Source organism: Athene noctua, chromosome 14, assembly GCF_965140245.1.
Source record: "Athene noctua chromosome 14, bAthNoc1.hap1.1, whole genome shotgun sequence".
Taxonomy (NCBI): Eukaryota; Metazoa; Chordata; class Aves; order Strigiformes; family Strigidae; genus Athene; species Athene noctua.
Window position 1 is genome coordinate 5,933,828 of NC_134050.1, and position 14,984 is coordinate 5,948,811.

General features: G+C 42.2%; 1 protein-coding gene across 1 annotated transcript in view; it reads right to left on the minus strand.

Annotated features, from left to right (window-relative positions):
* BBOX1 (gamma-butyrobetaine hydroxylase 1) overlaps positions 1-14,413 on the minus strand; it is a 55,384-nt gene extending 40,971 nt beyond the window's left edge. Inside the window, exons 1-3 of the mRNA XM_074918261.1 lie at positions 14,311-14,413; positions 7,775-8,205; positions 6,012-6,126 (exon numbers count right to left, since the gene is read on the minus strand). Coding sequence (XP_074774362.1) covers positions 6,012-6,126; positions 7,775-8,158 — 499 coding nt within the window. The 5' untranslated portion in view covers positions 8,159-8,205; positions 14,311-14,413. The remainder of the gene's footprint in view (positions 1-6,011; positions 6,127-7,774; positions 8,206-14,310) is intronic.
* Between the last annotated feature and the right edge of the window lie 571 nt (positions 14,414-14,984).

The window sequence follows — 14,984 nt, forward strand, 5'->3', positions numbered from 1 at the left end:
AAATACAGTGCAGCTTGTAAAGTTATTGCTATTAAAAACATGCCCTCATTTGGTGTCTTAAAATGTTCCTTTTAATTTGAAATTTTATATAGTTTGTCTGAGCTCAAATTTTTACCTATTCTGAACAGCATTAAGAAAATCTGTTCACATAGGTACACATGCATTTGTATAGTCACCTATCTACCATGAACATGGAAAACAAACTGTTCCTTCTCTCTCTCCCCCCATGCTGTGTCTTGATTGATGTTTCTAGATCACTAATCATGGACAGTGCTTTCCAATTGGCCCTTTGTAGTCTTTCTTGATGTATGGTGCCCAAAACTGATCCACGCCGCAGAAGCCTTACTCCACCAAATGGAGAAGGACTGCTTTACCTCTTCTGCAGGTTAGCCTTCTCTTTGGACTCAGTTGAAAGCAATGTTTGCCTGCCAGCACAGGCTCACATTCAGTCTGTGAGCAGCACCAACTCCACCCAACCGGTGTGGTTCTTTCCCTGCCTTGCACCCAAACAGCTGCAGGATCCTGCAGGAAACCTTGATGCAATGACTGTGGATGCTGAAGGAACACGAAGGAAAGGGACTGCAGAGAGACCATTGGTTTGTGCTTTTACTACATTGCTGCTGGAGACTGAGCATTAGGCTAGATGAACTAGTCACCCAACCCATTAAAGCATTTTTAATGTTTTTACCATTTCTCCTATTTCTGAAGGTCATTTAGAATTGTAACCCTGATCCTTCAACGCATTTCCAGTTGACCCCTAGGTGGTGTCATCTGCAAATTTAATATGGCTATTGCTTTCCATCATAGTCATGGATAAAAATAAGGAATGGTGCTGCATTAAAGCACAGACCTTCCCAAAGCCTATCTTGATACATCATTCTGTCCTGATGGTGAAGCATTACAGCTACTCTTTGACTATTTTTTAATTATGATGTATTTCCTCAGCATATTCATAAAAACTCCACGTGCAACAGGGTCAAATGCTTTATGCTAAGAATATGAACGTGACCACTTTGTTTAATACTAAAAATGCCAAAGAAAATGATGAAAAACAATCAAAGAACAAAGTTGGATACATAGAGCACAAGCCAAACCACTGCCTTTACTGCACTGTATAAACCTTTCAAAATATTAGAAAGGCATCATCTCCATAAACAAAAGAAGCAGAAAAAAATTTTAGAGGCATGACTAAAATAAAGTGCTTCATTTGTAGCAATAAACCCATACAAAATGGGGAGGAACTCGCAGCATTTACATACCAGCTCAAGCCTGTATGCATAATACATGTTTTCACTATTAGCAAAGAAGAAGTTGGCTGAAACCGTACTGCCTTTTGCTGCTGTCAGGTGGTTACTTACACCAGGTGTATATAGTGAACTGCAGAGAGTAGTTTCTATGGTGACTTCCTCACCATTTTAGCACAGATTTCCTAAGGCCTTTTAAATCTTTATGCTTTACATATTAGCAATTGTGGGGTTTTTCTCCAGAAAGACCTTAGAGCTTAATTCAAATATATTGGTGCCAGTATTAATCCTTTTAGTAGCTGCAATAGATCTGAGGTCTAATTTGTAACACTTACGTCTGACATACACATGAACTACTTTCAAACAACTCGTATTTGTATGAAAAGCAGTGAAGGACTACTTCTCCTGACTGGTCCCAGAGACCATCGCAGCCAGGTAAGTACAACAGTAGTAGTAGAGAGACAAGCAACAGGACTACACTAAAATAAGCAGCATTTATAAAGATTTCCTTCTGCTCAGCCCCAGATGAAAACGTTACATGCTGTACAATGTTTACAATTTGACAAATTATCAGGTCCATAATTCTCTGGAAAAGGGACAGGAAAGCATACATCATAAAAAAGATCCTGTGATGTGAAGATAAATTTAAGTTCTTCCACTTAACAGTATTTTTTAAAAAGTCTATATCAAAGTCTTCGAAAATTGCGTGTCCCACAGGGCATGTTATTCTCCCATATACTGAACAACGGGAACTTTGTTCCTATTTTTATCTGCAAAACCCCTTCAGCCTGAAAATCTATCAAGAAGCTGCACTGAACAGGGACTGTACTCTTTGCCAGTATTTCCTGGTAGTAATGGATCCCACTCATGTTCTTCATTACTTTATCATGTCAGCATAGCACATTTTTTCCCACTGTGTAACCACAGTTAATACAGTTTCCACTGTACTATAGTAGAAATCTAAGAACATACGCTCTGAAAGCTGAAGGGGTAAGAAAGGCAGGAATGAGCCAGTAGTGCCTGGACAGCCTTGGGTCTCACACGACACAGTTGCAACTGCCAAATTAAAAATCTTTATGTTTACAAATGTTGCTGAACATAAGGGATAAAAACAAAGGTCTTGTAGAATTATTTTGTGTCTTCACTGACTAATAAACCCCCAGATCTGTGTGCTTTTCAAAATGGGAAGAATGAAATACTTTTTAAAGAATTAATGAGTCACTGCCTCTTCTAATTTCAGAACAATAATATGGGGGGAGAAAAAAATGAATCCCATTTCTTGATCATACCGGATTAGTCAAAAAAAGCCACCTATATTAGAGTTTTCACAAAATGAGAAGATGGCCTTTGCCCAGTTCCTGCAGGTGGTGTGCATGCATCAGCAAACACTTGGAAATATTCAGCATTTACTATGCAGGTTGGGACAGTGCTGGTCAAAACCTGGACTGGAGTCATGTGGGAAAGAAAGTCTAGACATCATAGATTAACTCCATCTAAAATTATTTTGTCTACAACGTGTGTTTTAATGTTTGTTCAAGGCCAAGTGTATTTGTGCTGTATTATGAATTATGTGTATGGCAGTCTAACTCATGGGGGCGGGGGGGCTGCTCTTATTAATTATTACTACAGGATAAATTCATATGACCAAACTCTTATTAAAAAATAACTTTTAACTTCTTCCTCTTAAAATTATCATCTCTTAGGACTTAGTAGATAAACTGAGAGCACCACTGATGCTGTTAACATCCTGCTTCAAACTTTGGTGGAGCTGGATAGATATCCAATATATTATCACATTTTAAAGAACAATCATCATCCACAACCTTTAACCTTGGGTTAAAACTTTAACCTAACCTAAGGTTAAAAATATAAAATAGCACCAGATACTACCTCTGCTGAGTCTTCCTCTGCTTCACCCAATAGGAAAACATCATTGTGATATTATTTAATCCCCCCCCCCCCCCCATCTTATTGTTGGGATGTCAGCGTCTTGGAAAACCAGCCTCAGCAAATGCAGTGCAATGCAGCGAGAGGCTGGGAAGCACCTGATGTACTCAGTGTCTCCCACAAGCTTCCTCTACCACACACAAAATCTGAGTTACAGAGAGACTGTATGAGGTGTTAAATCACTCCTGTGATGTTTGTTGGGGAGAACACAAGTAAACAGAAGGGAAAAAAAGAGTATCTTGGAGACATCGGAGCTGGAGAAGCAGCAGATGGCTCTTTGGCTGCTCTTTTGGAAATATCTTGTAAACTGGGCTGAAACAAATCTTGATACACACAAATAGTGGACTTTGAATACTACACAGATAGGATCTGCCAGGGTTTCTAAAAGGGGAATGTTGATATACTGCCACAGAGCTATTTATAGTCACTTCCATCAAGCAGAGAAAATCTGACCTACTCTTCGGGTTTGACACATACATGACATCTAGATTTTTGAATCAGAAATTATGAGGAAAAAAACATCATAAAAGCAACATGAAAAGCAAATAACCACTTAAAAAAAAAAAAAAAAAAAGAAGAAGAAAAAAGAGCCACAACTGTGATAATGTCAGCAGCGAAGGTTAACCTCTAACTACAGCAGTCTGGTCAGCTTGCTCTTTTATTTGTTGAACCAGCATGCAAGGCTGGCGTTCCATATCATCGTCAGTAATCCTATACTGCTGGGATATGATTAGTTACTTAAGGGCATGTAATTTGCAGTGTGTAACTCCACTGACCAGAAAGAAGCAAATTCTAAACTTACTCTGATACACAAGGAGAAAGAGGTCTTAAACAGCCAGCAAGCAAACTCACATGCTTCGTAACTGCAGCCCTTCTTGCAGCTGAAACCTGAGAAAAGCTGGGAGAAGCTGCCCATCACCATGAGCCAGGTCTTCTCTGGGAACATGAGGAAATGCAGAAGGACACTACTAAACAAAGCCAAAGTTAACGCAAGCCCTTACTTAACGTAACTTATAGAAACGTATCTCTTCAGATCCACCATAAAAAAAAAAAAAAAAAAAAAAAAAAAGAATTTGCAAAAGCATTGCCCAAAGAATAAATCATTTCTTTGGCGTATATTTTACATTGATGAAGAGCGGTAGCAGAGGGAAGAACTGGCCTCCCAAACAAGCACTGTATTTAGATGCTGAGAGTAAGCACTGTGTAAGTGTGTGCATACGAAGGCAAATCAGCCAGTCAGACTTCAAAATGGGGGAACAAGTAGCATTACCTCTGAAATATTGAAATCTTAGTTATTGATACCTTTACATAACCAGAGATCTAGACTAATTTGCCTGGGCATTAATTAAAGCAACATTTGATTTATACTGATCCCCTCAAAGGCTACAAAGCACTTTGCTAGCTTCCACAGTATCTTCATTTTCCCAAATAAAAATTTTTACTACCTGAGAAACCAAGTCTAGTTTCCCTGAATGACGTTTGCATCTTCACCACGTTCATTCTGGGAACATGCCCAACCCTCCAAAATAGTAGTGTTGTTTATTCTTGCCAAAGCTAAGTAGACATGAACTTTTATATCACTAAAGGGAAAACAGTTCCATTCTGAACTACGAAGAATCTGTTGTATGACACACTGAAATGAATGGAAGTGACTTAAGTTTTAAGCCAGATAGAAAAGGCTGAATCTTAAGAACTGGCTTTTGTGTAGGAGAATGGGTGCTAGAAGCTAAGGAATATCTGACCTGCAGAAATTGGGAAAGATAACCGGTCCCTTCAGTTGTCCCTAAGAGCCAAACAAAGCTCAGCTGCAAGAGATATCTAGGGCCATATATTTTCCCATTTCTCATCTTTCAGGGAAAAAAAAGCCAACAACCAAACAAACTTTCTTTTCTTTGTTAGAGTAAAAAGCACCATAAAAAAGGGCATAAAACCATTCGTGGATTTTGCTGAGCTCTAACGAAACTGATACCTGGATCTGAGTTTCACACCATCAGCCTGCCTCTAGTTACTTTTTTCTAAAGCAATAATACTGTTTTAATGGATACTGCCTTAACTCTGGACACAGATCCACAACTTTCTGCAACGGCAGATCTCACAGGAACACAGTCAAGAGCAACAGCAGAAGTCTTGCAAGTTTTCACACTTTTCATGCTTACAATCTGAAAGGCTGCCAAAGAAATTATGTGCATCATGACAAACCTAGTGGGTTTATAATTACTCACTCAAAAGAGTGAGCGATTTGTACTGGGTAAATGTTACACTCCTGGTTGCACAAAATGCTTCATGACCAAAAACCAGTCAACTACAGCAATAAGTATGGGACGCAGAGCAAACACAACCTGAACTTTACTACTAGACACTGCTAGGCTACACAGTTAATTTTTAACGAAAGGCCACGGAAAGGGAAAATTTTTTATTTCAGTTATACCTCCTTTACAATTCTAAATAATCTCTATAAAAATAAGAGTTTAAATCAATTGAAGAGCACACACACACTTGCATTGTTACACAGACCACTGCGGGTCCACAAGGCTCATTTTTGAGACCTACTAACACTTTCTGGAAAGAAAAGGCTTTTATGAAAGTAAACGCAGCCCAACCAGTTGAAGTCCTCTCATATCCAGAGATTAGGAGAGGGAAAGGGTAATCACAGGTTCCTGTCGAGCATACACAGCCTGGCCCTGAGCACCAGGAGCTGCTGCCGCTGCTGCAGCTCTCAGTGGAGGACCTGGTCCTCTCACAGGGACCTCTCGTTGGGACTGCCAGGGTCACACTCCTTGCATTTGAAACAAGCATGACAGATGTGGTTTTAATTCCTACCTGGTAAAAACAAATCTTCTTGCATTTCTGCTCTGGCTCCTTCAGAGAAGCATCGTTTTTTCAACCACTCGGCTTCATATTCACTTGCGTGTTCATCCGGCCATGTAATAGAGATCTTCCAACATAAAACAAAAGATAATTTTAGTATAAAAACCTCCAAACCCCACCATCTAGGAAAAAAAAAATCCCTTAGAAATTGCAGAAATTTTAATATTTAGATTAATAATATCACAGTTAAGCTTTCCCCAGAGCATAATAGCAAAGAAAAGCAAACCCAACCTAAACATCATCCAAATTCTGACACCTTTTATAAATGGTTATTTTCACATGAACCCATGACCTAATTTGCTCTTTTGTGTGGGCTGCTTTCACTGTGGGAGCTGTGCTTAGCAGAAAGAGGAGAACCACAGACACGTATTACCAGGGAGAACACTTCACCACAACTCAGAAGAGAGCAAAAATATCTTCCAAAACACGGACAGCTTGTTAAAAAAGAAGAAGGACAAGACAGACAGGCAAACAAGAAAAGCTAGGAGAGAAATCCCTCTCCTAGTTTTGAAAAGTCTTGCCTCTTTCATATAGATTTTCATAAGGTGTTCGTTTTTTTTATTTTCTGAAAAAAACACTGAAGGAAAGCATATGGCTTTGCTTGTCATGAACTGAAAGAGCTCAGTGCAGCACACACCCTCACGGCGGTTGAGTAGGTATCAATTCCCATTTCACAGAATTCTGCTCGTTCACATGACATGACCAGTATCAGTTTAGGATTAGTTCTGTGCTTTCATCAGTTCCTGAGTATAAGTGGAAGCAGACAATCTCTCTACTATCATAATACATTTGCCTATTCAAAGCATGAATGTACAAGGCATTAATTTTGGTAACAATCAACCGGGGGGGCCTGTAATTTCTCCAGAGACCATGAGCCAGGCTCCTACACAGGTCAGTCTCTGCAAACTCATCCTGCAGCGAGGCTGCCCCAGCTGCTACACGGTTAACTGTTGCATCTTCAACATGTTTAAAACATCTTTAAGTGTAAAATGAAAGAAATGAGTTTGCACATCAAAAGGACCCATGTATTGTTTTCAATAAACCCTATAAAATCTGAATGATATATTAGTTTTTTATATGGCAGGAAAGATTGAAATCCATAGGTAGGGCAGCTCCTGTCCTCTCTTGCCCAATAGCCTCCTTTTTTTCATGAACAAATGTTAATGTAGTTAGGTAGATACAGGCACAGACACTGGGCCAACTCTGAATATTGGGTTCAAAGGTTTGGTTTGAGTGCTTGCTCTAAGACGGTTTTTTGCACATTGGAAATTAGCTCATAAACTGATATTTTCGTTATGGATTAAGGCCATCATCACTCTGCCATTTGCTTTTCTCATTTTCAAGCCATTTACTTATAGAATAAAGAGGAAAAAGAAGTGTAAGTGTAATTAAATGTGTGGGGAATGCCTGTATTTTATTTTCAACATCTGGTCATGAAGAAACATACAGCAGAATTTTAAAAAGCACAATTATATTCTAAAAACCAAAGCCTGAGTTTCTGCGTAACATCTATAAAGTGAAGTTTCATATAAAGGTGGGAACATCCCAGTTCCCCAAGTTGTGACTATTTTTAAAAGCTTTGCAAATACACAGTGGGGTTTGCAGATAAACAAATTACGATTATGGTATAACCCGGGATGGCCTCTACTTTACAGATTAACAAGCATTTCTAGACAAGTTTCACAAGAAGGCGAATGACGGTTCGGTTCTAATACCTTTTTTCTATCTGCCAGAGCGACTTCCTTCACCACGATGTTCACATCCAGGTCCTCGAAGAGCAGCCTGCGTGCCCGGGCCGAGCGCAGGAAGCAGTGGGGACACTGGCAGTTGTCCCTCAGCCAGACGCAGGGGTAGTGGCTCTCGCTCCCGTCCTCCCACTCCACGCGGACGACGTGACCCATGTCCAGAGGTTCCACCTTCTGTATCCCGGGGCTCATGCTGAGCGGCCGGGCGGTGCACAGCCCCAGCGCAGGGCCCCGCCAGCGATGCCGAGGGCTCCCGGGGAGCAGGCTCCTGCCCTTCTGCGCCGGCGGCAGGCAGCAGGCCCTGCCTCCAGGGACTTTGGCCCTCAGCAGGACATCAGCCACAGCCTTCCACATTTCGGTTTCTTTAATGAACTTGTCGGAGGGAGAACGCCTTCGTGTTCCTAAAACACCATGAAGAGCGGTTTATTGCTGAAGGACTCAGTATAGCAAAAAAACCATTTTAAGATGATTTCCCCCTTCTTTCCTGCTACCTAGATCTTCAGGGACATTCATTATTTGTTGCTTACATTTTTTAAAGGCGCAGAGGGTATACTCAGACCCATGTATTCAAAAATCCCTTAGTTTGGCAGGGCTTCAATTTGATTCATCATCTTGGTCGTCTTGTGTTTCTGCGGTCCATTCAATATGTATTGAACAAATACTCTTTTAAAAAAAGACACCTCGAGATGACTTCCACAAATCAAAAGTAGGCGCTGCTACCAACCACGTTCAAAAGCTAAAGCTTTAAAGTACACACACCTTAACTCCTGCTGTGGATACCATGAAAAAGAGAACACAGAATCCACCTCCCTGCAGGAAAAGGCTCGTAAACATGACTTGAGCTACAGCAACAGAGTGCTGCAAGAGCTCCTTTCTCTTTTCACAGCCAGACTGCTTTCTATAGATAGCTTCTTTTATTTAAAGATAGCTGCATACTGTACTGCAGAAGGATGATGATCCAAATCTTAAATTAGAAACGAAGTTCTGGTCTAATGTTTTTCTTATTCTAAAAAAATACTTGGCCTCCCCCTGAATCACAAAGACATTACATGTCTTTTTAATAGACTGTTTAACCATTCCAAATATTGAATATATATTCAGTATCTTTTCCTGTTGGTTTTGTTCTTAAGCTCACAGGAAAAAATAAGGATGCCTTGCCATGACCAAGGTCTACCCAGTTGTACTGGTTTCAGCACAGTTCTCTGCTCAAGGCAGTGGATTACCTGATGATAATAGGTCCAGATCCACAAATACACCGAAGCAACCAAAATATAGTTTAGATGGAATTAGGAGAGTTAGGATGCAGGGGCGCAAGCCACAAAAGCAGTGCCTAATTGCTTAGACCACTCAGAGGCTGTTGATACTTGCCCTTCTGCATGCAAAGTTATCTGAACCCCCTGACTGCTAATGCTACCCATATCCAGCATGGTGCGGACAGAATTGAGTATCCTCACATGCACTCCTTTATCCAGTTTACCTGAGATGGCTGAACAGATCGCTGCACACCAGAAAACCTCATGAGGCACGATACATTAAGCAAGATCAGAAAATGCCTGACATCTGGACAAAGTCAGCATGAAGCATGGCACTCATAACCACTTGAATTTAAGAACACCACTAGCGAGCATATGTGCAACATGAATGGTTGGTCAATTTATTCCACCTCTCTTTCAGTGTATAAGGAACTCAAGCACAGAGCACTCTTCCCAGAATCAACTACCCAGCTCCTTTGGGGATACAGATGCTTTTCTCTGTTTACTAATTATAAGTAGATACTCCTGTAGGTATCTGCTTAGGACTGGACCACAAGAACTAGAATTTGTTTCTGAAGTTTAAGGCCACCAGGAAGCTCCTCTGGTTTACTAGAGGGGAGCAGGGAAAATTCTGAGAAATGGATATACATAATACACCCACCTAAGTAGTCCATTACAATGTTCATCCATAATTTCATTCATTACACCCATCTAGCCAGTAGTTCACATACTGGTTTTGTACACAATCTTCTCATCTTACTTAAGTGGCTTGCCAAATAACTGAAGTATTATTCATGTGCTTAGCGTTTATCATAAGCAAAGGCTCTTTAACTTTAGGATGAAGGTTATAACTACCTGGATATTGTATATGAACTTATCATAAATATTTTTCTTCAAAATGGCAAAACAAGGGACAGGAAAAAATATTTAACCCTTTACTTTCTGAATGTCTCTCAGGGAAGATTCATCACTAATTTAAAGCCTTATGTGAAGCTTGCCAAATTCAAAGGGCTTCTAGCGTCTCCTATTTTACCATTCAACTAAGAAATCTGAACTTGCTTTGAAGAGATTCCCCATAGCACCACTGGTAATAGAAAACTACATCAGATTTTTTTTTTGTTTTTTTAATGGCAGGAAACTGAGGTGTGTTTATTGTCTTCCTATCACAGATGTCGCTTAACTGGTATTTGTTCACCTGGTAATGGATAACTCAGTCACACAAAATGCATGTCAAGTAGAATCTCTTCTAAATCCACGACAGTAAGTTTTGTAAATGCTTTGGAACAAAAGGACAACCTAGAAAACCCAGATGCAACCAATCCTGCCAGACAATTTCTAGAAAAAAAACAAACCAAACCAAACCCCCAAACAAAACAACTTCTGGGAGTTACATGTAATTTATGTTACAACGGGGAAGGCTGTAAGCCAAATGGGAATTTTCACCTTTGCAGGGATGTGAGAAGCTTGTACAGCAGGGTTCACCTTGCCTAACTTCAGACACCTACCACAGCGACCTACACTGGAACATCATAGGCACCATCCCCAACACTCCTAACTAATAGGCACATCTGGATCACAGTTCAGCTGACCTTTTGAGAAACCTGCTTTAGGATGAGATGAACTGAACTCTTTTTTTCTCCCCACTGACTACGAAAAGAGTCTCAGTGACTAGCTCCAACATGGATGTTAAACCGTTGGTGTTTACATTCAGCAAGACTAATTTTCATGGCATTAATTTTATGATTAACTGATGCTTTTGTTTACAGACAGCCACTGTAATGTACAATTCACTAAACACTATACTGCTGGGAGAACTGTAGAAGGTGGCAGTCCTAAACTGTACTGCCACACAGAGAAAGCCTACGCTGTTGTCAGTGGTACCCCTGCTCCACAGACCGCAGCTGTTGGTGTCATCAGTGAAACCTATTGTTAATCACAAAGTACTCTCTTGAAATACTGCCAGTTCTCATAGCCAGAATCTGAAAGAGCCACTGCATCCTGCAGAGAGAGGGGAGGATCTCCTTCACAGGCTGCAGCAGGAGCCTTTAATATGTTCAGGATAGGAAATTATTCCACTGGACCCTTTGCAATATTAACAAAGATCCTTATATGTGGCTTCTCTAATATGCAAATCTACTTTGTCTACTGTTTCTCTGCCCCAAGACATATTCAGCTCTTTCATTTATGCCTATTTATTGAAGTCAATGAACTTGTACCTGCATAACACCACTGTTAATTAGAAGAGAATCAGGCCCTCCAGCTCCAGTATTATTCAGTTTGCTGGTTATGGAAGAGGAAGCTGTGAAAATTACTATAGCAAAAAGATTTCCCTTGTGGGGGAAGTTAAGCATTTACTATTTAAATACACTGCAGTGTTTGCATTAAACTTCTGCTTCTGTCTTTGCTGTAAAGCAATTGTTTGGCTTAGCCACCTACTGAGAGAAATCTTGTAACAATAAAAAGGCTGTTTATTGTTTTCCTTGAGTTAGTCATATCATAGTGTCATTATTAAAATGAAAATCCAGATGACAATGGTTAAAAATATCTACCATAGCATGCCTTCTATATGTTTTTCTTCTTAGCTACACAAATTATATAGCTTTTCAAGTCTAGTGTTTGTCCTATACACACAGCAACATAGCAGAAACTTCTCCCTTCTGCAGGATTTTTTCCAGTTTGCATCAGTGGGGTAGTATTCTGGGTCAAGTTCTCCACAGAGGCCACCCAGCATGTCTTCACTGGACTACTCCAACAAGGCATTTCATACCAACTGCAGATTAACCAGCTGCAGGTTGTGGATGCAGCAAACAGCCTCTGTGACCATCCCAGGGACCACCAGCCTCCAGCACTCCAAACCAGCAAGGGTAACCAACAGCTCCTGCTGGAATGACAAAGGCAGCCTGGTGCTGGCATTCCTCCTTCCTGAAGCAGTGGATGACAGAATGCATAGAGCTGGGATGGAATATTCCTCAACTAGCCCTAGATGACACATGAAGAAACCCCTGTCTGATGGCTCTGCCCGATTCCAGCATGCTGCAAGGAAAGGGAAGATGTCCATGGACTGGGTGGATTTGTCTGGAAACTGTGTGATATTCCTGATTTCTAATTGATTTTTCTTTACATTGGACACGTATAGGATATTAAGGTGAGTCACAGTGAAGAACTTGAGCTCTTCCGGAGAATCCTGAAATTAAAAGTTTAAAAGTACCGCACAGGAGCTAACTACTACCTTCTGACTTGATGATGAAAAAACATTCTTCCCCCTTTACTAGTAAGTGTATCTATAAATGGTGTAACTGGGCAAAATGACCACTTCCATTCCTGATCATTTTCACAACTCTACTGCTTATACAGCTCATACCACTGTTTTCCCCAAACCTTTATGTTAGGACACAATACTAAATGCTAGAGAAATACAACTTTATGTCCCAAAATGTCCAGATTCCAAGACAGCTGAGCTGCTCTTAAAGAAAAACAAATTCAAGTGCCTGGTGCTGGTGGCGCCAGGCCACTGCAGAAAACACGTGTCCTGTTCTAGGAGTCTACTGAAGATGCTCAACTGAATCCATCACACAACATGGATTTTCTTATTGCGTTCAGTTTTTCAATTCTTGACAGTTGTTCAGAGGTTTGCCTTGTTTTGTTTTTATATATATATATATATATATGTATAGATATAAAAGTAAATGGTAATCTCAAATTAAAAGGATAAATTACCAGCAAGAGTTCCAGGATTTTTTGTCCCCTTGCTCCCTCAAAATTTTCAGGCAGACACTTATCCCTGAGCTGATATTTTACACTTGAAATTTCATTCTTTACTAAACTACAAGCAGAACTCACCAGTTCACCTAAAGTTAGCATGCTCATAACCACAGTCAAATCAAAGAGCAACTGATAATTCAAAGCAGATTCTCTGCATCACAGCTCTTCACATTTCTTGTCTCTGAACTGGATGCATGGACGTGGAAGACACCATACGTAACTCTGCTCTCAGTTATCAGATCTCAGATTTGCATAGTTTAAAACAAATACTACCAATAGCTCCTATGAGTCATGCCATCCCATCTGAACATTGTCCCAGGCTCAGGTGCATGGATTTTGTGTCCATGTTGTCATTATTCACTCATAACCCTCAGCCACATGAGGAGGGGCAGGCTGGATGCTGACAGGTAATTATGATTGAAGGTGATCCCCATCACCTGTAAGCTATGCTTTCAGCCTTCCCCAGCTCTCCAGTTAAAAGACAGTGCTCACTATTCTCTTTATCAAAAATTTGTCTCCTTCAGTCTCCTCAAACCTCACCCCTCCAGACTTCACCCAGACTCCCCTGTCTGCTCTATGTTTGTCAGCTTTACCTGCACAGCTGCCTAGAAGTTATTTCTGGCTCAGAGCACTTTAAGACAGCTGAGCTACTTCGGATAACGTGTTCTCTTCACACAAGGTTAAGAAGCTGCAGAGAAATGAAGGGTATAATTCATGTATCATAACCAAGTCTCAGCCATGCCTTAAAACCAGTTCGCTGCATCAGAAGCTGGTCAGTGTAACCAGCTCCATGTAGGACGTAGCAGAATTTAACACGGATCCACAAAAACTGCAGGAGGAGCCTGCCTGGCCTCTCTTTCAACTGTTTTGTAACTTGTAAGTATGCCCGAGTCAAAAATTAATGCAAACTTCAGAAAAAGAATAACCCTAAACTAAATACAGGGTGTGTAGAGCCTTTACTTGCAAGGCTGCGTTACACCACCTTGTGTACAAGTGCCCCAAAAAGCCTCTGCAGGAAAACATATGCCCGATGCTGTTCTCGCAGACTGCAACAGAACAAAGCAGCAAGTAGGTACCATGAAGAGAAGAAACCCCGCACGTTTATGTTTTTTCTGCGCCCGGGACCGCGTAGGAAGCCCCCGAAGAGACCTCGTCTGAAGGATTCCTGCAGGGAGTCCCGCGGCAGCCCCGCTCCAGCCGTCGATCTTCTAAATTACCCTAATTAAACGACTGAGCAGCTCGTTTTCGCAGGCGGCTTCCGCCGAGGAGCCAGGACGCCAACGCCACACGAGGCGCTTCCCTCGGAGAAGCGTGAGGGACGCGGAGCCTCCGCACCCGCGGGGCGGGGGGGCCGGGCCGGGTGGTGCGGCCGAGGGCGCTGCCGGCGACGGCGGCTCCGTGCCCGCCCTGCGCCCCCGCTGCCCCCCCGCAGCACCGGCCCGGGCCTCCCTCACCGACCGGCCCGGCCCGGCCTGGGCCTCCCTCACCTACCTGCCCGCCCGCCGCCGCGGGGCGCCCGGTCACCCCGGCCCGGCCCCGGGGAGGCGCCCCCGCGGCGGGCAGCGCCGGGTAACGCCGCTGGCAGCGGCCCCCCCGCGGGTGTGTCCCAGGGAATTCGGCTCGGGGATCTCCTGCAGGCTTAAGCGGCGCCTTTCCTAAATTTAGTCCCTGGCGACCGCCGCGCTGGCCTCGCTTGAGCTTGGCTGAGGGACGGGGTTTAAAAAGGCACTTGGCTTTGATTTGGACAAGAAGGGGGTGGAAAAGAAGAAGGGGGGGGGGAGCCATCGTTTCCCGTGGCTTCTCCCCGTGTGTAACAAACACTTGCCAGCCCCTCCCGGCTCCCGGTTTTTGGTGAGAAGAGACATCAAGCAAAGAACGGACCATGAGACCAAAGCAAGGACCTGGGAAAAAATATACCACAGAGTGTCTTGTCTGGGCTCCCCCCCCGGGTGTGATGAGCCACATGCCCTTACAACAGAAAAGAATGGTGGGAAAAAAAAATGAAAACAAGAAGAAAACAAACATTTTTACATGCCAGATGCAGCCTACAGTAAACATCACTGTACACAAAAGATGGCCTTCACGTGCAAGATCTAGCGGAACCAAACAAACAAGATCTAGTGGGCCAAACAATCAGGCCCTGTGCTGTGGCATAAAACATCCCT